Source organism: Acomys russatus, chromosome 17, assembly GCF_903995435.1.
Source record: "Acomys russatus chromosome 17, mAcoRus1.1, whole genome shotgun sequence".
Taxonomy (NCBI): domain Eukaryota; kingdom Metazoa; phylum Chordata; class Mammalia; order Rodentia; family Muridae; genus Acomys; species Acomys russatus.
Genome location: NC_067153.1, coordinates 41,870,340 through 41,892,426, shown reverse-complemented (window position 1 = coordinate 41,892,426; position 22,087 = coordinate 41,870,340). Strand labels below are relative to the sequence as shown.

At 47.9% G+C, this 22,087-nt stretch overlaps 1 protein-coding gene across 1 annotated transcript; it reads left to right on the top strand.

Moving 5' to 3' along the window:
• Nucleotides 1-10,475: 10,475 nt before the first annotated feature.
• On the top strand, nucleotides 10,476-20,919 carry Ankrd54 (ankyrin repeat domain 54). The gene is made up of 8 exons (XM_051159950.1): nucleotides 10,476-10,884; nucleotides 12,983-13,030; nucleotides 17,472-17,570; nucleotides 19,159-19,230; nucleotides 19,646-19,693; nucleotides 19,771-19,895; nucleotides 20,063-20,170; nucleotides 20,553-20,919. The coding sequence occupies exons 1-8, from the start codon at nucleotides 10,560-10,562 to the stop codon at nucleotides 20,625-20,627; spliced, it is 900 nt and encodes a 299-aa protein (XP_051015907.1). The 5' UTR covers nucleotides 10,476-10,559; the 3' UTR covers nucleotides 20,628-20,919.
• The last annotated feature ends 1,168 nt before the right edge of the window (nucleotides 20,920-22,087 follow it).

Genomic DNA, 22,087 nt, shown 5'->3' with positions numbered 1-22,087 from the left:
ATGCCTTTAATCCCAGCACTCGGGAGGCAGAGGCAGGTGGATCGCTGTGAGTTCGAGGCCAGCCTGGTCTACAAAGTGAGTTCAGGATAGCCAAAGCTACATGGAGAAACCCTGTCTCAAAAAAACAAAAACAAAAAAAAGTTGTGAAATTGGAAGAAAAACTTAATTTTTTTGAGCCAGACATGGCAACACATTTCTGTAGTCCCAGCTCTTCTGGGACGGAGGCAGGGGGATCATGAGTTTAATACTAAAAAAACATTTTTTAATCTAAAATAGATTCTAGATGAAACAATTATTTTTCCATTTTCAGTTATCATAAATGTTAAAGTCGAACCTGGGGGTGTAAGCCTGTAATCCCAGCTACTCAAGTGGCTACAGCAAGTTCAAGGCCAGCCTGGTCACCCTAGTGAAACCTTGTCTCAAAAGTAAAAAGAGCTGGGCATGATAGCATAGCCTATAATCCCAGCACTCAGGGAGGCAGAGGCAGGAAGATCTCTGTGAGTTCAAGGTCAGTCTGGTTTACAAAGTGTGTCCAGAACCACTATGGCTACACAGAGAAACCTTGTCTCAAAAAAACAAAAACTGGGGCTCAGAGGTTAAGAGCACTTGCTGCTCTTCCAAAGGTCCTGAGTTCAATTTCTGACAACCGCATGGTGGCTCACAACCATCCATAATGAGATCTGGTGCCCTCTTTTGGCCTGCAGGCGTTACATGCAGGCAGAACACTGTATGCATAATAAAGTATGCATAAAATCTTTTTTTTTAAATTATGCTGGGTGTGGTGGCACACACCTTTAATCCAGCACAAGTTCAATTCCCAGCAACCACAAGGTGGCTCACAACCATCTTATAATGTGATCTGGCTCCCCCTTCTAATGTACAGGCATATATGCAAGCAGAACACTGTATATGTAATAAATAAATAAATCTTTTAAAATTATTATTATTATTTAAAAAAAGAAACTGTGGAAACAGCTCCAGGGTGGAACACTTACCTAGCATGTGAGCAATCCTCCATTTCTTGGGGTGATCTTTTTCGGCCGTGTGTAAAAACTGTATTACTCAAATGCTGATTTCTGTACCTGCGGAGAGATGATTACAGGCCTTGGTATTGTTATTCTTTGGCTGCACCCTGTTTTGTAAACCTACACTTCCCTTACCCTCGGATTGATTTAATAAAGGGCTGAACCACCAAAAGCTAAGGCAGGGAAGGGAAGCAGAGAGAGAATAAATCGGGCACAAATGAGCTGCCAGCCAGACATGGAGGAAGAAACAGGAGTCAGGACTACAAGACCAAGAGATAGTGAGCCACGAGGCAGAACATAGATTAATATAAGCGGGTTAATTTAAGATGAAAACTAGTTAGGAACAAGCCGAAGCTATGGTCAACGTTTGGTAATAAATATCTGTGTCATTATTTGGGGGCTTGTGCTCCAAAAAAAGTCCTATTTTATAAGTTCAAATCCAAGTGCTGAAGGAAGAAACATATTCAATAAGGCAGAAACATATTCACTCAGGAAGAAGCATATTCAATCAGTTAAAAAAAATTCTTTGTTTCAGAACAGCAGCATGTATGTTTGATACTGGGATTTTGAGAACTTTGTGTTGCTTTGGTTTGGTTTGGGGCAGGTTCTTATTCTGCAGGCTGTTCGGCTTGGTACTTGCTTTGTAGCCCAGTCTGGCCTCAAACTTGTGATAATCCACCTGCCTCAGCTTCTCTAGTGCTAGGATTACAGGCATAGACCACCACACTCAGCTGTAAAGTTTTGCTTTGTGTTGTTATTTGAGATAAGGTTTCACTGTGCAACCCAAGCTGTCTCCCACATTCAATTGCCTTCGCTTCACAAGTTCCTGGAATTTTAGTTGTGTGCATTGAGGCTCAGTTTTTCTTTTTCTTTCTTTCTTTCTTTCTTTTTTGTTGTTGTTGTTGTTGTTTTGTTTTTGTTTTTTTCAGGACAGGGTTTCTCTATGCTATCTTGGCTGTCCTGGACTTGATTTGTAGACCAGGCTGGTCTCGAAACTCACAGCGATCCACCTGCCTCGGTCTCCTGAGTGCTGGGATTAAAGGCATGTGCCACCATGCCCAGCTTTTTTTTTTTTTTTTTTTTTGGTGGGGGTGGGGGTGGGGTGTTTTGGGATAGGGTTTCTCTGTGTAGCCTTGGCTGTCCTTCTGTGTAGCCTTGGCTGTCCTGGACTTGATTTGTAGACCAGGCTGGCCTTGAACTCACAGAGATCTGCCTGCCTCTGCCTCCAGAGTGCTGGGATTAAAGGTGTGTGCCACCACACCTGGCACTCTAGAACATCTTTTTAAAAAGATTTATTTTTATTTATGAATGTGTGCATTTATATGCATGTCCATTCAGGTGCTTCTGGAAGTCAGAAGAGGGTGTCAGAGGGTTACAGACAGTGATGAGCTTCCCAGGATGCTAATAACTGAACCCAGTTCCTCTGCAGGAGTAGCAAGGAGTCTTAACCACTGAGCCAACTCTCTAGCTGCCAAGGACGTACACTGTAGACACATACAGAACCGAAGAGAATCATAAAAGCCCTGAGAGGTCCTTCCTCATTGGCTCCTCTTTCTCATTATCCTTTGTGGTGGCTTTCCTTTTTTTCTCTCTAGTCACATACTCCAGGCTTAAACCCTAAGTCCTTTTCTATCTACCTGTCTATCTTAACTCCCTAGAGCTTATTTAGTCCAGTAGGCTTCAGTACCACCTATATGCTGTCTTCATCCAAGACCCCACTATTGAAACTGGATCATGTAATTAGGTATCTAAATTGGGTATCTAAAAGGCACCTCAAAAGTAGCATGCCCAAGCCTAGGGCTGTAGATTAGTGGTAAAGGGCTTCATAGCATGTGTAAGGCTATGAGTTTGATCCCTAGCATCAATAAAAAAATAATAATAATAATAATAATAATAATAGCCAGGCATGATGGCTCATGCCTTTAATCTTAGCAGCACTTGAGAAGCAGAGATGTACCGCTCACTCTCTGAGTTCCGGGCCACCCTTGTCTACAGAGTGAACCAGAATAGCCAGGACTAAATAATAACAACAGCAACAGCAATTCCAAACTGACCTTCTTTCTATCAGATTCAATCCTTCTCAATTAAGGACAACTTGAGTTTTTCAATTGCTTGTAAGGGGGAGGTGGGGGAGGGGGCAGGTGGCTCACAAAAATGCTACTGCTGGCAAGGGAAATGAAAGATGAGAGGCCAGAAAGGAAATCAGGTTCAACATGACTTAGCTAGCCGATGCTGGTTAAAACCTCTAGAGTCTGACACTGGTCGGTTTATTATAGACATATTTAAGTACAATATAATTTTGGAAAAAGCTTTCCTGGCAACAGTTATCTCAATCCTATATGCACCATAAAGCTCCAGCCTTCTGGGTGGAAAACAGGTATGCACACCCTTGAAAAGAGGAGTTTGTGTACTTAACATTCCTAGTTTCCTGTGAGCACAAGGACACTGTGCCCTCTACCGTTACTCATCTCAAAACCTCCAGAGCCATCCTTCCCACCCCGACTCTATATCCAATGCATCTGCAAATCTTATTCTGCTTTCAGAAATATTCCTATAAGCTAGAGTGCCGCCACCTTGGTTCCATCGTTCTTGTCTAGGACCCCAGCATGTCATCTGTACTGTAATAGTGACCTTTGTCCTCTTGCTTCCATTTAAAGCCATATTTGTACAATTGCATTTGAGTCGAGACTAGGTCCATTGCTTGACAGCCCATTAACTCAGCTTAGAGATGCAACTTCAGTGAGCAGATGAAAGCCCTTGGCGACTGTGCAATCTTTCATCCCAGGGTGTTTGATTTTGCAAGGCAACTTTAAAGACAGGACTTCAGAGGCAAAGGAACAGAGCAGCCCTGAGCTCCTGTAGTAGAGGATCTAGCAGCTAAGATGCTGTCTTTTTTCCCTCTTGATCTTTTGCCCGGGGTTTGAGGTAGGAAATTCTCTGTCCAGGCTTTTCATATGGATGTGTTTGAAGCTCCCTTTCCCATGGCCATGAGGTTTGTTTGTAGTTCACCTCCTGTTCCGTTTGTTTCTCTTCCCCAATCAGAATCTCTGAAGCCCTACCTACCCCAGCCTACACGTGCACTTTACCAACTAGAGCCAGAAGCATCACTGTGGATCCTCTGGTATAGGCTACATCAAGCAAAATCTAAACTGAGGCACACAGGGTAATTAAAAAGGCCAGTAGAGGGGCAGGCTATCTCCATATTGTATCCTAAATTGTGTCTTTTCCTTTTACCACAGACTTAAAAGACTAGATTATTCTTGGCTGCAAATAATATACTATTTGAGTATTTTTTGTTTGTTTTACTTTGCTAAAATTTTTTAGATTTATCCATCATATTTTATATATTTTATGTGAATGAGGAGTGTGTGTGTGTGTGTGTGTGTGTGTGTGTGTGTGTGTGTGTGCGCGCGCGCGCGCGCCACATGCATGCCTGGTGGGGTATGAGATACCTTGGAGCTGGTAGAGTAGCAGGCATTCCCCCTCCCCTTTGGTTTTTTTGTTTTTGTTTTGTTTTTTTTGTTTTTTGTTTTTTGTTTTTTGTTTTTTGGATTTTGGTTTTTCGAGACAGGGTTTCTCTGTGTAGCCTTGGTTATCCTGAACTCCCTTTGTAGATGACCAGGCTGGCCTTGAACTCACAGCGATCCACCTGCCTCTGCCTCCCGAGTGCTGAGATTAAAGGCGTGGGGCCCCCCACCCCTCCCCACCCCCGCTCCCTTTGGTTTTTTGAGATTGGAAGTGTTTGGGTGTTTTCAGTTTTTTGTTTTTTCTTCCGAGACAGGGTTTCTCTATGTAGCCTTGGCTATCCTGGACTCACTCACTTTGTTGACCAGGTTGGCCTCAAACTCAGGGATCTGCCTGCCTCTGCCTCCCTGAGTGCTGGAATTAGAGGTGTGTGCCTCCACACAGCGGTCTTCTTCTTCTTCTTCTTCTTCTTCTTCTTCTTCTTCTTCTTCTTCTTCTTCTTCTTCTTCTCTCTGTCTCTCTCTGTCTCTCTGTATCTGTCTCTGTCTGTCCCTCCCTCCCTCCCTCCCTCCAGAGTGGTGTGGCTTATGTATGTATGTATGTATTTATTTATTTATTCTGCATACAGTGGTCTGCCTGCATGTACACCTGCAGGCCAGAAGAGGGCACCAAGTGATTTCTGGGAACTGAACTCAGGACCTCTGGCCGAAAGTACCAGATTCTCTGGTACTGGAGATAGAGAATTATAGACGTGATTTCCTTGTGGGTACAGGGACCCCCAGCCAGGTCCTCTGGACAGTGCTCGTAGCTATGAACCGTCTCTCAAGACCCAGGGTTGCTTTTTTTTAGGGGATGGGCGGTATTCAAGACAGGGGTTTCTCTTTGTATCCATGGCTGCCCTGAAACTTGCTCTGTAGACTAGGTTGGCTTTGAACTCACAGAGATTCACCTGTCTCTACCTCCCAAGAGCTGGGATTAAAGCTGTGCACCAGCACCACCTGGCTCCAGGGTTGCTTTTTTGAAAAGATTTCGTGATGAGGCTTAGCTATTTCCTCCTGGTCCTTTCAGCCTTCCCTCTCTGTCTGTGTTCCTTCCTTTGTGCCATCCTCGGATACCCAGAAACACTTTCTACCAGGGACTTCCCAGTAGCCACACTGGGCTGGGACTCAGCAAGGAGTCTCTCACCATCCTTCCTGTCATTTGTTACAGCTCTGAGGGGAAAGGCAGTCGGGCATTCGAGTGCCAGGGAATACTACAAAGTCACACTGCACAACAAACCTCACACAAGGGATTTATTGGGAGGGGAAAACCCAGGGGAGTGGCTGCCTCTGCTCAGGTGAGAAGCAGAGCACAAGACAGGGTGAGGGGTCGTGGAGCTTTCCAGGGTGGGTATTAATAGGATTTCAAGTCCAAAGGTTGGGTCAAGCTCAGAGACTGTTGGGATTTCACTCTGGGCTTTTTACTCTGTAGGGTAGGGACTGGGTCCTGCCATTAGGGCAGTTAGAGTATTCTGTGGGGGGAACCTGGAGGTTGAAGGTCCTCAGGGGAAGGGCCTGGCCTCTCATGGGCCTCAAGCAGTTTATACCTGTCCCCTGTAAGCTCTGTCTATACTTATTCTTGGTCCTGTTACAGACTGCTTGCAGGAGCCTTTCCTCCTACCCCAGCTCCATTCACTAGTGACTCGACCACTTGTTCCAATAGCTCTTTCATCTCATTCCAGTCGTACTCTTTGTCCTACTCAGCCTGCTTGCAGGATCGCTTCCTCCCAGCCTCACTCCCATTTCCTGGGACTTCCCACTCTTGGTAATGCTGGGATCCAAAAAGCCAAACCAACCCAAGGTATCACAAGAATCCAGCAAAGCAAAGATTTTTATTTGACTTAAGCAGCAAAAACTGACCCATCAGAGACAACAGCACAGACTCAAAAACAGCCTTTGCCTTTAAATGTTCATCTTATCTTAGTAAGTATTTAAGCAGATGACAAAATCTTACTGTACTCGGGCCACTACTGATAGATCAGGGCTGCAGAACAGACTCGGGAGCTGAACTGCAACCCTGAATGTACAGCATTTTTAAAGGATGGAACCCAAAACTGAGGGGGGAGCTGTGTGGGCTGTAGCATGTTCCATCATATATATATGTGTATATATATATATATGTGTATATAATATACATATATATATATATTTTTTTTTGTTTTGTTTGTCTGTTTGTTTGTTTCTTCAAGACAAGGTCTCTCTGTGTTAGCCTTAGCTGTCTTGGTCTCACTGTGTAGACCAGGCTGGCCTCAAACTCACAGCGATCCACCTGCCTCTGCCTCCCAAGTGCTGGGATTAAAGGCGTGTGCCATGACGCCCGGCTCATCCCTGTCATATTTTGACACAAGGCGTTGAGCAAGGAAATAAACACTGGTGACTGGGTCTTATCCAGGTCACCTGGTTTCAGGGTCCTTGACTCAGTTTTTGCAGTCAGATCCCCTCCTGGGCCAGGAATTCAGGATGGCAAGCTGCACATAGTCAACTTGAGTCAGCACGGGCAATATGTTTACGGTGTGTGCGCCTCAGTTTAGATAATTGGCAACTTCTTTCCATCCTTTACTGGTTAAACAGACAAATATGAAACACCTGCAGAAGCAAGAGAAGAGTGGGTTCCAGGGTCTGGGAACATGAGCTCAGTTTTGACCCTTCCAGCAGGATGCAGGTTGTTTGTGAGATGCCTGGACACAGGCAATTGTCTCTTAACAGTATGACCTGATGCCCCTGCTGGGTCTGAGGTCTCACGAATAATGAGGGCTCAGCAGTGTAAGTCAAACAGAAGCCCCGTTTCATTCACCACAGAATTTTCAAGGCTAGCTAGCTAGGGATGCAGCCAGACTCAGGAAGCTGGATCTGCGACCCCAGGTGGTTTCCAGGGTCAGTTTTTATATGGGAAACCCCACAAACAGGTGCATGTGCAATATTTAGGCTATCCAAACAAAGAAGTACTCTCTAACCTTTAAACTCATTGGCTAAGTCTAAAGTCATAGGAGTCAATGGAATTTCCAAGACCCAAGGGCCTTGTGTTCGGGAAATCTCCCTGACTAGAAAAACAAGATGTCATAGTTAGGGGAAGGAACATAAATCAAATTAAGGTTACAGGCTAAAGTACAACTATTAGAGCTATTGTCAAATTTTAATACAACAAATTCAGCCCAGTGGTGAATACCTTTAATCCCAGCCTTTGGGAGGTAGAAGCAGGTGAGTCTCTGAGTTCCAAGACAGCCAGGACTACATAAGAAAACTCTGTCTCAGAACAAAACAACAACAAAAAGAACCAGAGGTGATGGGTGACTCTAAGCAAACAGTGTCCTTCAAACTCAAAAGGACTGATACACATATGAACCCACAGAGACTGTGGGCCAGATGGGGCCCCATCGATGAGAGGTGGAAGTGAGCACGGGCTCCCACCCTTAGCTAAGAAGCTGTCTGCAATTGATACCAGATTGCAAAGACACAATTTTCTTCAATGAAGTCTCAGGGATATATTAGCCATTCTTCAGGGAGGGCCCCATACCCAGGAGTAGTTGGCTAACACCAAATGAATTCAACAGTACTTTTGGAAAGTTTTTGTTTTTATATTGTGTTGTTTGGGCATTTCTGTATTATGGGCCCTTTGCTTGTATATGTTGGCTTTCAGCTTTGTGTTTTTGTGGGTTTTGTTGTTGTTGTTTGGTTTTTTCGAGACAGGATTTCTTTGTGTAGACCAAGCTGGCCTACTCCAAGCTAATAAGAAACTGAAAACTGTCATAGAGTTGGCTAGACCTATCTTACCAGGCCCTCTCAGTGTGATCAAACATCCTGCAACAGTGATCCCCGACCACAGAATTATTTTTGTTGCTACTTCATAACTATAATTTTTTTCCTGTTATGAATCATAATGTAGATACCTGATACGCAGATGATTTTAGACAACTTCTCTTGTGGGACCCCAGAGGGACCCCTATTCTAGAGCCCTGAAGAACACTGAAGGCCCAAAAGGCTTGATCTAGGGACCAAGCCTACTCCACGGCAGGCTTTGGTTTCTTACTGGTTCAGAACAGGCCTAAGTCCCCATTCCTCAGAAATGAGCTCAGCAGACCCTGGAAATGCTGCAGAGAACGGGCAGCCAATCAGAGACAGCCTAGTTACCTGGCTGGAGGAAGACAAGTTTGTTTAGGTTAGTTTACTGCTATACTAATTACTTAAGGAAGAATTACTGCCGGTCTGGAAATCTTCTGCCTTATGATTAGCTCAGGACCGCTGACTAGGGTCGCCCACAGTTACTCAGCTTGCCTAGGCTTTCTAGTTTAAATGCTCCAATCATGTTAAAGATTGGCTAACCAATCTGAATGCCCCAAGATTCTTTAAGAAAAGCCTGTGAGCTCACCTTGGGGTCACCATCATGCCTAAGTGGTGACCCCAGCATGCTGGATTTCTGTAAAATAAACAGTATGCAAACTGTTGCTAGCATACTATTTGAATCTGAGGTCTTTTCTTTAGTGCATTCAGGACCCTAACACTGTGACAGGATCATTTGACTCCCAAACGGTCACAACAACAGATAAAGAATTGCTGTCCATCTTGCTGGCTGCCAATTTCTTTTTTCTTTCTTTTTAAATTTTTTATTTATTTATTGTTGCTGTCAATTTCTAACATACTATGAAGGAAAACAAATCAAGGCAAGAAAGATGGGTCTGACTGGTCAGTGGTGACACATGCCTTTAATCTCAGCACTCTGGGAGGCAGAAGCAAGTGGATCTCTGAGTTCGAGGCCAGTCTGGTCTACGAAACAAGTTCCAGGACAGCCAAGGCTACACAGAGAAAGCCTGTCTTAAAAAACCAAGAAAAGAGCCCGGCGTGGTGGTACACGCCTTTAATCCCAGCACTTGGTAGGCAGAGGTACACACCTGTAATCCTAGCACTCCCAACATTGGGAGGCAAAGGCAGGTGGATTGCTGTGAGTTTGAGGTCAGCCTGGTCTACAAAGCAAGTCTAGGACAGCCAAGGCTACACAGAGAAACTCTGTCTCAAAAAAAACCAAAAGAAAGAAAAAACACCAAAGAAGGAAGGAAGGAAGAAAGAAAGAAAGAACGAAATAAAGAAAGAAAGAAAGTCTGGCCTGAGCTGGTATCCATATTCTACTTAGAACAACTACTGATGGAAAGACTGGCTCAAAGAAGTTACCCCCAGATCACATACTTGGGATAGATAGAACAGGACTAGAAACACAAGGAATTTATTTATTTGGTCTCTCAAGTGTTTTCTATTTGATTTACGAATTGACCAGATCTGTCTATCTGTGTAATTGCTGCCCCGTTCGGTCAGGTGCAGGCCAGTGTTAGGTAGGACTTTCAAGGCTAAGCAATAACTCTGCACTAATCTGCCTACTCTTGTATAATTACATTGAATGTAATTTTTTGTTAAAGCAATGATCTCGAAGTGGGGCAAAAGAACTCTGATGAAGCGAAATCTGTTACGTTAGAAACTATTATCAACTACTTCATGATGATACCTCCAAATTATTGTGCATTCTGGATTTTGTTTTGTTTTGCGTTCATTGACTGAATACATACCAACACCAGAGTAGTTTGGTTTCTTCACTTTCCTCCCCAATTGGCTGGAGAGCATCTTACCGTGATTGGCTAGTGCATTTGCCAGTCGTTTTTGTGGCGCTACAACAGGATGAAATGGAAGAAGTTGGGGGGGGAGAGGGAAATGTCCCCAAACTCAACGATTTTATTGGCTCCCAGGGGCAACACCCTAGTGCATAGGCAATTCAAATTTGTAATTGGGTCCTAGGACCGTCAGTCACACTACCGAAAACCAGTGTTCTCCTAGCGCTCTGCCTTCCTTGCATGATTGGCTGGGCCGGGCAGGCTAGGCAAGCTCTGATTGGTTCGACGCCCTGGCGCGGTCCAGCCCCACTCTGTTGCCCTGGTTGCAGGCCCCGCCCTCCCGCCTGCTGTCAGCGAGGCTTAGCCAGGAGGGAAGCGGGTCCGTTGGTCGTTCGGGAACGAGGCTGGCGCTGCTAGGCCCGCGCCTAGCCGTTGCCATGGCAGCCACCGGCGGAGGCGCGGACGACGAGTCGCGATCCGGCCGCTCGAGCTCCGACGGCGAGTGCGCGGTGGCGCCGGAGCCGCTGGCGGAAGCGGGAGGCCTGTTCTCCTTCGCGGACCTCGGCGCGGCGCTGGGCGGCGGTGCAGGCCTCCCGGGCCGGGCGGCCGGCAGGGCCCAGTCCCCGTTGCGCTACCTCCAGGTCCTATGGCAGCAGGACTCCGAGCCCCGGGACGAACTGCGCTGCAAGATCCCGGCGGGGCGGCTGAGGCGCGCTGCCAGACCTCACCGAAGGCTCGGGCCCACGGGCAAGGAGGTACACGGTGAGCTCAGTCGGGTACCCTGGGGTCGCTTGTGAGTGATCGTAGTATTCGAGCTGCTTAGGACCATGGCTTCGGCCACTTGGCCACACCTAAATAAAAACTTCACAGTCCCAACGGTGGTTATTAGTAGACAATGGCGTGGGACGATGGGGAATACTTTTCTTCCTAGAAGGATGCCCAGAGGCTGTGGCCACTCTGTACCAACAACTTGTGTGAAGGCACAGATCTGAATCACACTACTCCACACATGGACCTTAAGCAATGAACAGACACTTTTCGCCTGGGTTTTCTATTTGTAGAATGGGTACACTCCCAGCCTTACTAAGGTGTTAAGAGTTAGGTAAGATTCAGCTGGGTGGTGGTGGCGCACACTTAATCCTAGCACTTGGGAGGCAGAGCCAGGCGGATCTCTGTGAGTTCGAGGTGAGCCTGGTATACAAATCGAATTCCAGGACAGTCAAGGCCACACACAGAGAAATCATGTCTTGGAAACAACAACAACAAAAAGAGTTAGGTAAGATTCTAAACGTATATATTGTACTTTTGTGATGGGCCAAACACTTGTCTGATACACATTTTTTTAAAAATTATCCTTTCAAGAGATACATTGTGACCCACGAGAAGTGACTTGTACAGAATTTACTCTAAGCAAGAAAAACAGCCAGGTGTGGTGCTGCACAAGAGTAATCCCAGCACTCAGGAGGCAGAGGCAAGAAGATCTGTGTGAGTTCAAAGCTAGCCTGGTCTAAGTAGCAGGTTCCAGGCCCACAGTGATGGTTACACTCAGGAGGTTTGTAGCAAGCATCTTTTCCTGTTGAACCATCTCAGGGTCTCTATACTCTATACATTATCGGCTGCCAACTCCAGTGATTACTATTGGACATCCTGATTCCAAGTCACACAGTTACAGGCTGTGCCAGTATTCCAACCTAGGCCAGCCACACTGCCCTGAAATGTCTGCTATGTTGTTTTCTGCACTTAAGGGTGAAAGGGAAAATGGGATGCAGAAGAATTAAAAATGGGAAGTTGTTTTGTTTATTTATTTTCAAGATACGGTTTCTCTGTGTAGCCTTGGCCGTCCTGGACTCGCTTTGTAGACCAGGCTGGCCTTGGACTCACAGAGATCCTTCTGCCTCTCTCTGCCTCCCAGGATACTGGGATTACAGGCGTGCTCCACTGGGCCCAGCTAAGAATGGAAAGTTTTAAGGTCTCTTTTTAGACTTAACACCATTTGACCTGGTGTCTTAGTGTTATAAAGATTAAAAGAGAATTTCAGGGCTGGGGAGATGGCTCAGTGGTCAAGAGCACTAGCTGCTCTTCCAGAGGATCCAGGGTTCAAATCCCAGTACTCACATGACAGCTCACAGCTGTCTGAAGCTCTGCTTTCAGGGGATCTGACATACAGACACATGCAGGCAAAACACCAATGCACATAAAATAAAAACAAATAAATGCTTTTAAAAAAGAATTTCAAAGTGCTGTAAAAACAAAAAAGTGGCATGTGGATGTATGCAGTCGTGTCTGTTATATATCAGATTTTTTGACCATTCTCTGACAACTAAGGCATTGCTTCCTGTTAGTTCTACAATAGAAGCAATGCTGCTGAAAAGGGGAAAGCTTCTGCTTAGGAGTTACCAAGTTTGCTAAGTCTTTGAGGAATGACCTGCTTTGGAGTCGAATAATAAGAGGTTGAGTGTGATTAGCTCACCAAGGACTAAATAAACCCTCTCATTCTTTCTCTTCAAAAAACTTATCTCACTTTTCTTTGTAACAACGTGGAGCTGGCAGAACAACTCAGCCTTGTTTTACAGATAAATAGGCTGAGGCGCAGGGTAAGTAACTGGCTTGCTCAAGGTCACCAGCTACCACAAGCGGCAGAAATCAGATCTGGCTCCAGAAGTCAGATTTGCTACAGAGAGTGGTCTCTCCAGCAGCAGCCCAGTTCCGGTTTCTCCTTGTCCCCAGGCTAGTGGTTTCTCTCCTGGCCTCTTTGCCTTTCAGGGCTGCTGTGGGACATTAGAGAAAGCTCGGAAGCCATGCGCTTTCTGTTTTGTTATGGCCATTTTTCTTGTTTTAACTGTCACTCATCTCTTTATAGCTCTGAAGAGGCTGAGAGACTCGGCCAATGCCAATGATGTAGAAACAGGTGAGTGTGCACAGTGGGACCTATGGGCTGGTGGGGAAGGGGAAAGCCATGGGCTCCGTGGCTGTGCAGTTGGCCAGCTCACCCTCACTCCCTTGGAGCATGCTCACTATAAATCTCCCTGACTCTGAAGTCACTGTGCAGAATGGAAGTAAGGTGTAGGTCGTCTCTCACCATGCTCCCAGAATTCCCTGGTGTCAGTCCTTACCACCTGGTGTGCTTCCTGATGCTGGTGACCATGTCTGGTTTCTTCCCTCTTTTGGATTTGGTTTGATTTTTTGAGACAGGGTTTCTCTATGTGTAGCCTTGCCTGTCCTGGACTTGCTTTGTAGACCAGGCTGTCCTGGAACTCCCACAGATCCTTCTGCCTCTGCCTCCCCGTTCTGGGATTAAAGGCGTGGGCCACCATGCCCATCTGGTATTGTTTTTGTTTTTGTTTTAATCCCTGGGACTCAGCATAGCCCTCAGCAAAGAAGAGTTGCCCATTTTGGAACTTTTGGCTCCCAAGAGTGAAAGTTCCACTTTGATTGCCCGGTGATCATCTGGCACCAGGCAACTCAGTAGCTGATCCTTAGGCCTGTTTTGTTTGCTTTGGTTTTTCAAAACAGGGTCTCAGCCGGACATGGTGGTGCATGCCTGTAATCCCAGCACTTGGGAGGCAGAGGCAGGTGGATTTCTGTGAGTTCGAGGCTAGCCGGTCTACAAAGTGAGTCCAGAACAGCAAAGGCTACACAGTGAAACCCTGTCTTGGAAAAAATCTCTCTGTGTAACCCTGGGTGTCCTGGCACTTGCTCTGTAGACCAGGCTGACCTCAAATTCAGAGATCCGCCTGTCTCTGCCTCCTGTGTGCCTGGATTAGAGGTGTACACCACCACGACTGCTTGGCTTAGACCTGTTATTGTCGGGGCATCTGACAAGCATGGGTGGGGTTCCCTTCTGGACACTGCAACTGGCTTTTTGTTGTTGCTTCTGAGTATTCCCTAACTGAGGTAGAGCATCAGCCATACAAGGCCAACTTCTGGGCAAACACCACCACCACCACCAATAATAATAATAATAATTTAATCCACTAACAATACTCTTGGTTTTTGTTTGTTTTTTGTTTTTTGAGTGCTGGGATTAAAGAGGTGCTCCACCATGCCCGCCTTTACTAACAATACTCTTATGTGTCAGGGAGACATGGTATGTTAATTTATAATGGCTGCTGTAGGAGATTTCTTTTGCTCGTGATTTAGGTCTTTTAGTCCTCAGATCACTTACTCCATTCATACCTCAGTGTGGTGGGGTTTGCCATTAATCCCAGCCCTCAGGAGGCAAAGGTAGTTGGATCACAAATTAGGGTCAGTCTGGTCTACACAAGTTCTAACACAGCCTGGGATACCCAGGGAGATAACAATAATAGATCTGGCCTGAGGAATGACTCAGTGGCTAAGAACACTTGCTGTAAAAGCAAGAAGACCTGAGTTCAAATGCCCAGGACCCATGTATAAAAGTCAGGCATGCGCCTGTAATTCCAGGAGTATGCGGTTGGTGACAGGTGGATTCTAGGAGCATGATGGACAGCCATCCAACTGAAACAGGAAGCTTCAGGTTCAATGAGAGAGCCCTTGAGTCATGAGGTGGCAAGTGGTGGACAAACCCTGATGCCCTCCTCTGGTCTCTGCTTGCACACACATAGGCACATGCACTCAAACACACCATGAACATATACCATAGACACAGCAAACACAAAAAAGATGAGTAAATTAAAAAAACAAAAACAAAAGACGAGTGTTTATTGGTCATTGCTGGGAGGGCATGGTGGAAGAGACGTTAATGTCACTGTGTCAGGAAGCAGAGAAAGCAAGTGTGTACTCTCAGCCTCTCTCCCTTTCCCTTCCTTCTGGGCCTGTAGCCTATGGGACAGTGTCATAGGTTCACACTCACATGTGATTTTCTAATCTCCCAGGTGACGGAGTTAACCATCATAGTGGCCTTAACAAATGACCCAAGGTCAGCGCTCAGAAACACAAGGAAAGTGTGCAGTTCTGCAGCTCACACGTCCTACCCAGGGGTCCCCGCCAGGCTCAACTCCAGTTGTCAGCCAGACTGCATTTCTTTCTGGAGGCTCTTGGGAAGAATCTGTCTCTCCGTGCTTTGCAGCTTCTAAGTGGCCATGTTTGCTGGAGTCAGGCCTCATTCTCATCTACAAAGCCTGAAAGAGTGGGCTGAGTCCTCATCTTGCCCTCTCTCTCGTCTTTAAAGTGGGAAAGGTCCCCTGGTTTTAAGGATTTATTCAGTTCCTTTGAGCCTGGCTAATCCCATATTGTCTCCACATCTTAGTGTCTTTGGCCTTAGGCAGATGTACAAAATTACTTTTGACTTAACGTAGCATATCCACAAAATCTGGGCGTTATTATTCTGCCTCCCTCCAGTGTACAGTGTTTTGTTGTGGTGGTGGGACATTGTGGGCAACAGGTAAGATGTCAACATTGATGAAGGGCCGGGGTTACAGGAGCCCACTTCCAGCAAGCATGGGGTTGGGGACAGTTACCTCAGGGACCTGCTTTCAGATGGTTCCCTTGTCTTTGGCGTAACAGTTATCAACAGGCCCATAGCCTGGAAAGCTGGTCCACTTCTCATCTTGGTCTGTTTGCCATGGTATTTAATGTTTTGGGATATTTGAACATCACCTTAGAAAGATTTGAAAAAAAAAAAAAAAAAAAGACATTAAGCTGGGTGTGGTGGCGCACGCCTTTAATCCCAGCACTTGGGATAAAGAGGCAGGCAGGTCGCTGTGAGTTCGAGGCCAGCCTGGTCTACAAAGTGAACCCAGGACAGTCAAGGTTACACAGAGAAACCCTGTCTTGAACACACCCCCAAAATAGACATTATTATTAATTATTATTTTTGTCATTGTTGTTGTTGCTTTTTGAGACCTGGTTTATCTGTTTAACCGTAGCTACCCTGGAACTTGATCTGTAGTCCTGGCTGGCCTCGAACTCATAGAGAATCACCTGCCTCTGCTTTCTGAGTGCTGGGATTAAAAGCGTACACTACACTACCCAGCTTAGACATTATTTTAATGCTTATTATCTGGGGGAGCATGTGCCATGGTGTGCTTGCAGATGTCAAAGGACAACTACCATGTGGGACTGCACTCAGGTCATCAGTCTTGGTGACAAGTACCTTACCTACTGCATCTTCCTGTCCACCAGGCCTTTTTTTTTTTTTTTTTTTTTTTTTTTTTTAAAGCTATCTCTAATATGTGGCAAGAGAATAGGGTTTGGGCTACTGTCTTGAACTTCTGATAGTCCTGCCTCCGTCTCTGTGGTTATAGGAATGTGCCACCATGCCCAACCAGCCAGTCAGCAGCACTAACTGAGTAAGCACTTACAGGACACTATGCTTCATGCCAAAGCTATAACCCTATAACATGGATGAAGAGGAAGACTATAAAGTGACACGAGTTCAAAACCCAGACCAGCAAAACACAGCAGTGATGCGCTTCGCTCCTTGTCGCCTGGGTCAGTGTGGCCACTGAACCTTTATGCTGCATCGCTTGGCAAAGTGTCCTGGTCTGTGGCGTGGATGTGACACCTCGCTTGGCCAGAACGCTGAGTGCACTGTACAGCAAAGGACTACAGTCTCTTGCAGTTAAGGAACAGGATGAACCGGACATGGGAGAAATGGGAGAGAGAAAAGAAGAGGCTGACTCAGCTGAGGAGAGCTGCATGGGCAGGAAGCAGTTTGCACTTCAGCTGGAAGGACTCAGGTCCTTGAGGGGGCTACTGGGGAAAGGAGACTGAAATGTCACTGACTCAAAAATGGCTGGCAGCAATTTCCCCACTTCCGTAGGACACGGTCATTAGTGTATAATGCCTCCCCCTTTCCAGGGCCTCTGCACTGTCAGATGGAATAGCACATCCATTATCCCCACTGAGCAGCTCTGCAGATGGCCATTTTCTGGTGACTGCTATGCAAGTCCAGGCTCCATACCTATCCCTAGCCCAGCGCCTGCCACCACCTCATGCTGATGGCTGCGCACTCGTCTTGCTTAGCTTAGTTTGGAATTCTTTCCCCTTCAAAGTGCTTACTTGAGAGCCAAGTAAGTACCAGGCAGTAAGTAGTTGGGCAACTGTGTCCAGCTGAAATGCATATGTATCTAAGCGGAGACCAAGGGATGGGGCCTTGGCCTATGCTCAAATTACGGTGACTGCAGCTCCTACCATGGAAATCAAGGGCTCCTTCTGACATTCTAGTGGATCCCTAGACACATAGGTTAAACATAGACAAGAGAAGTCCCCATGGGCCTAGTAGTCCCTGTGGGGCCAGCATCGAGGAGGGACCACCTTTCCTGTGAGTTATGGATAGCTCATCTGGAGCATCGTTGCCCATCCCTGGGGACTGAGGCATAGCTAACACTACTGTTTCTCCCCTTCTCCTCCCCCATCTTGGTGGTCAGTGCAGCAGCTGCTAGAAGATGGTGCAGATCCCTGCGCAGCTGATGACAAAGGCCGGACGGCCCTCCATTTTGCCTCCTGCAATGGCAATGACCAGATTGGTGAGTCCTGGGGAGGCCACAGGTGCTGGTCAAAGCCAGTGACATTTTCTGAACAGAATGGGTGAGGGATTGCTGTCTGCATGCCTCAGGGGGCTCAGGGCTGTAGAGTAAGGAAGACTTGTTTGAAAAGAACCCTCAGTGCCAGGATTACAGGTGTGTGCCACCATGTCGGGCTTGGTGAGTAGTCATTTAGTGAACAGAGGTCCTTGTTAGTGAATATAGTGTGTGTGTGTGTGTGTGTGTGTGTGTGTGTGTGTGTGTGTGTGTGTGTAACAGGAAGTTCAGGCTGGCCTCAGACTTGTATTACTGAGAATGATCGTAAGCTGATCGCCTGCCTCCCTCTGCTGAGTGCTAGGACTATAAGTGTATGTAAACCTGGGCCAGCTTTATTTCCCCCCTTTTCTTTCTTTTGTGGTCCTGGGATTGAGCTCAGGGGCCTCACTCGTGTTAGCAACTGCTCTCTCTACCCCTAAGCTATATCCCAGCTGCCTCCCTGCTGCCTCACGAGGCAGCCTTTTTTCTTTTCTTTTCTTTCTTTCTTTCTTTACTTTCTCTCTCTCTCTCTCTCTCTCTCTCTCTCTCTCTCTCTCTCTCTCTCTCTCTCTGTGCAACCCTGTACTCACTTTGTAGACCAGGCTGGCCTCGAACTCACAGCGATTTGCCTGCTTCTGCCTCCCTGAGTGCTGGGATTAAAGGCGAGTGCCCCATGCCCGGCTGTACTTTTTATTTTGAGACAGGGTCTTAGTTGTCCAGGCTGGCCTTGACCTCATGCTACAACCCAGATAGCCTTGAACTTGAGACCCTCCAGCCTCAGAGCATAAGTAGCTAGCTTCCCAGGCCTGAGCCACCAGCCCCAGCTATAGTTCCATGTTCCTTTCCTATGGTTAGTGTTTTTTTTTTTTTTTTTTTCTTTTCTTCTTCTTGTTTTTTGAGACAGGGTTTCTCTGTGTAGCCTTGGCTGTCGTGAACTCACTTTGTAGACCAGGCTGGCCTCAAACTCACAGCGATCTGCCTGAGTGGTTTTTTTCTATGTGTGACTCTTTACAGATCTTTGCCTAGCCCACAAAGATAGCCTCTTCTTTTTGTCTAGAAATGTGACAGTATGGCGATGTTACTGTTTACCTTTCATCTCTGACAAGTCCCTCTGGAATAGCTTTTGGTTTTTTGTGATACTTAGCCTGGCCACCCTGTACAACAACCTGAGCCTAAGTGAGTCCAGCTGGGTGTTGGCAAGCCCTGGCGACATGAGGTGGCCTAGGACTGCTGAAGAGGGGGAGGTGATTGTGGAACACAGCATGGTCTGTGGCCTGGCTCTCATGGCTGTGGGGGAAACAGGAAGATCTTCAGGAGCTTTCCCAGTGCTTTCCTCAGTCAGCTAGGACCGAGAGGTCAAGAGACCCTCCTAGAGTCGTCCTTGGTTCCTGACCTTTGGGGTCCTGCACCTAAACCCTGATGCATGCAACAACATGGATAGCCATGTCTGGATTCTGCGTTCGACACTCAAAGCAAACCTCTACTGGCTTCCAGGTGAGGTTTAGTTGGTGGAAACCTCTATCAATAAGTATATCCTAGGTTTTTCTGTGTTCAGTGCAGCTACTCCTGGACCATGGGGCTGATCCCAACCAACAGGATGGTCTGGGCAACACGCCATTGCACCTGGGTAAGTCCTCAAATGCCACCACAAGGTAGACTTCTAATACGTAAAAGCCTTGGGTTCTACAGGCTCCCAGAAGTATCTCCTAGCATCCTGGCAGGACCTGAACCTCGAGTGCATTCCCCACAGTCTGGGCCCCACAGTCTGGGTCCCACAGACCATCCATTCACAGTAGGCTGTGTGCTGGACAGGGCTATTGTGCTCCCTGGACTGGCTGCAGACACCTCTGTTTACTGTATCTTATCTCCAGGCCTCAGTTTCCTCAGCTATACAGGGAGAAAACTGGGCTTGACCCGAGTCCTACCCAATAGAGCATACTGCTCTGGTGACACTGTCTCAAGAGGTGACACAGGCACACTCAGAGACACGGCTTTCCCCTGCTCCCCACAGTTGTGGTCCTTAAGTCTCTCTTCTTTCGCAGCGGCTTGCACCAACCATGTGCCTGTTATCACCACGCTGCTTCGAGGAGGTATGTGGCCCCTCCCCCTTCTCCCGCCCTTTTCTCACTCTCATTCCCAGCCTGCTTACTTACACCTGTTGCCACAGGGGCCCGGGTAGACGCCCTGGACAGAGCTGGCCGCACACCCCTACACCTGGCCAAGTCGAAGCTGAACATCCTACAGGAGGGCCATTCGCAGTGCCTGGAGGCCGTCCGGCTGGAGGTGAAGCAGGTCAGTGGTCCCTTCCTCAATGGGAACTGTGCTGACCACACAGCTTGCCTCTGGGAAGGGCTCTGACCTCACTGACCCCCGCTAGCTCTGCTCCATTATGCTAATTGTGGCACACTGGGCCTATGCCTGCCTCCTAGCCAGCAGCTCAGCTCCTCCTCTCCTTCCAGATCATTCACATGCTTCGGGAGTACCTGGAGCGTCTGGGACGGCATGAACAGCGGGAACGGCTGGATGACCTCTGTACCCGCCTCCAGATGACAAGTACCAAAGAACAGGTGAGCTCAGCCCCGGGACCCTGCAAGAGCCTCAGCCAGTCAAGCCCAGCCCCTTATATCAGAACGAAACGGGGCCTGGGGTGCTGCCATCACCACGACCCTCATGGCCTCTGTCCACTTCGTTTGAAGCTGAGATGGCTGGTATGTGCTCATGTCCCTGCCCTCTGGGGCAGTCCCAGACCATCTGATGTCCAGGAAGAACCCATAGTCAGAGCCGTCACTGGCCAAGGACTCTGCTGAGCCCAACACAAAAGTCTCCAGCCCTCGTCCTAGTCATTGAGACCCGAGATGGGGAAGCATTTGTACGCCCTGAAGAGCGGCGGTGCCTGTGCTCTGTGCCTGGGTGAGCCGCCCCTGGGTCAGCTGCAGTGTCTCCCTGCAGGTGGATGAAGTGACGGACCTCTTGGCCAGCTTCACCTCCCTCAGTCTGCAGATGCAGAGCATGGAGAAGAGGTAGCAAGGGAGGCTCCTCCTTGCTCTGCCACCACCCTCCTGCCCTCTGCTTTCGGCACAGGGAAAGCCCCAGAGATGCTGAGGGCAGAGCTGTTCTCAGGCAGGCCCGCATCCTTTCAATGGGCCAGGACCACAGCCCCAGCTCCCGCTGCGTAGTGCCAGCCTCTGTCGCCACACCCCGGGCCCACAGTGCTGTCCTAGCAGACACTACTCCTCCTGTGGCTCCCCATGCCCTGGGCACGCCCCAGAGCCCTCTATTTCTTCTCACCTCATCATCTGGCTTTGGGTCTGCACCCTGTTGTTCTGGATCTCTAAGCTGGCCCTGCCCCTCACACCAGCACTTAAGTTTAACCCAGTACCTGACTTTCAAGGAGACGCTGCCCTGCATGGGTGCCTCTGAGCAGCAGAGGGACGTGACCGATTCTTAGGTCTTTGTAAGGTTAGGAAGGACCCTGTTTAGCCCAAAGAAAGATCTCCGCTCTTTCCTCCCAGTCACTGAAACACTACGAATGGGGATCCGTTTGCAGCCTAGTGGTCAGAGGAAGGAAGGTAGTGGCTCATGTGCCCAGTCCTCATCCCAGGAACCTCCAGGCCTTAGATGGTGTGGCAAGAGGCCTCACAGCTATGTAACTAGAGGGCTTTAGAGGAGAGGGCGCCCTGCGTCAGTCATCCCAGAGAGCTGCCATGTGGATGTGAGAAGCCGAGGAAGAAGCTGGAGGACAGCTCGCACATCGCCTCCTGAACCTCCAGCAGGGACAGGTTCTGCTGACAGCTGGGCTTGAGCTCAGTGGGACATGTTTTGGTTTCTAGCCTCTGAAATGTGAGAATAAATCTGCTGTTTGAGCTGTTGTGGGTTTTGTTTGTTTTGTTTTTTAGCGGTGGCTTCTTGAGATGGCCATGGGAACGAGAAAGTAGCTGGGCCTCAGGCTCATTGCAGCAGTCTCATAGGTCTGCTGAGCCAGTCCCACAGGGTGGGATCCCTGGGGTGCAGAGGGGGGATCCTCATGAAGGAGGTGCCCCTCCCAACAGGGATTTGGCCAATGGTTTCTAGGTTTTCAGTCCATGTCTGGCCTGGCATTGCCCCACTTTCTCATAAGCTGGACGCCCTAGCTACTGGCAGAAGGCAGCCTCTCTTCAGATCCCAGCATGGTACTGAAATGAAAACTCAGCCACTCCTAGACCCTGGAGGAAGAATTGGGTGGGATTTCTACCCTCAGCTCCCTATATGGGGCATGGGGTGGGCGGGGGAGGATGACCCAAAATTCCCTAGTTGGCAGGGTGGGGAGGAGCAGCTGCTGTCCCTGCTGAATGACAAGAACAAGGGGTTGGGTGTATGATGCAGACTTTCTCCTCTGCCTGGGGGGCCAACTCCAGGTGACTCTCACTTCTTGGGGCCTAGGAGTGTGCTTGAGCTTGCTCTCTTCTTGGGGTTCCACTGGGGCTGGGGCCATTAACAAGGCAGGC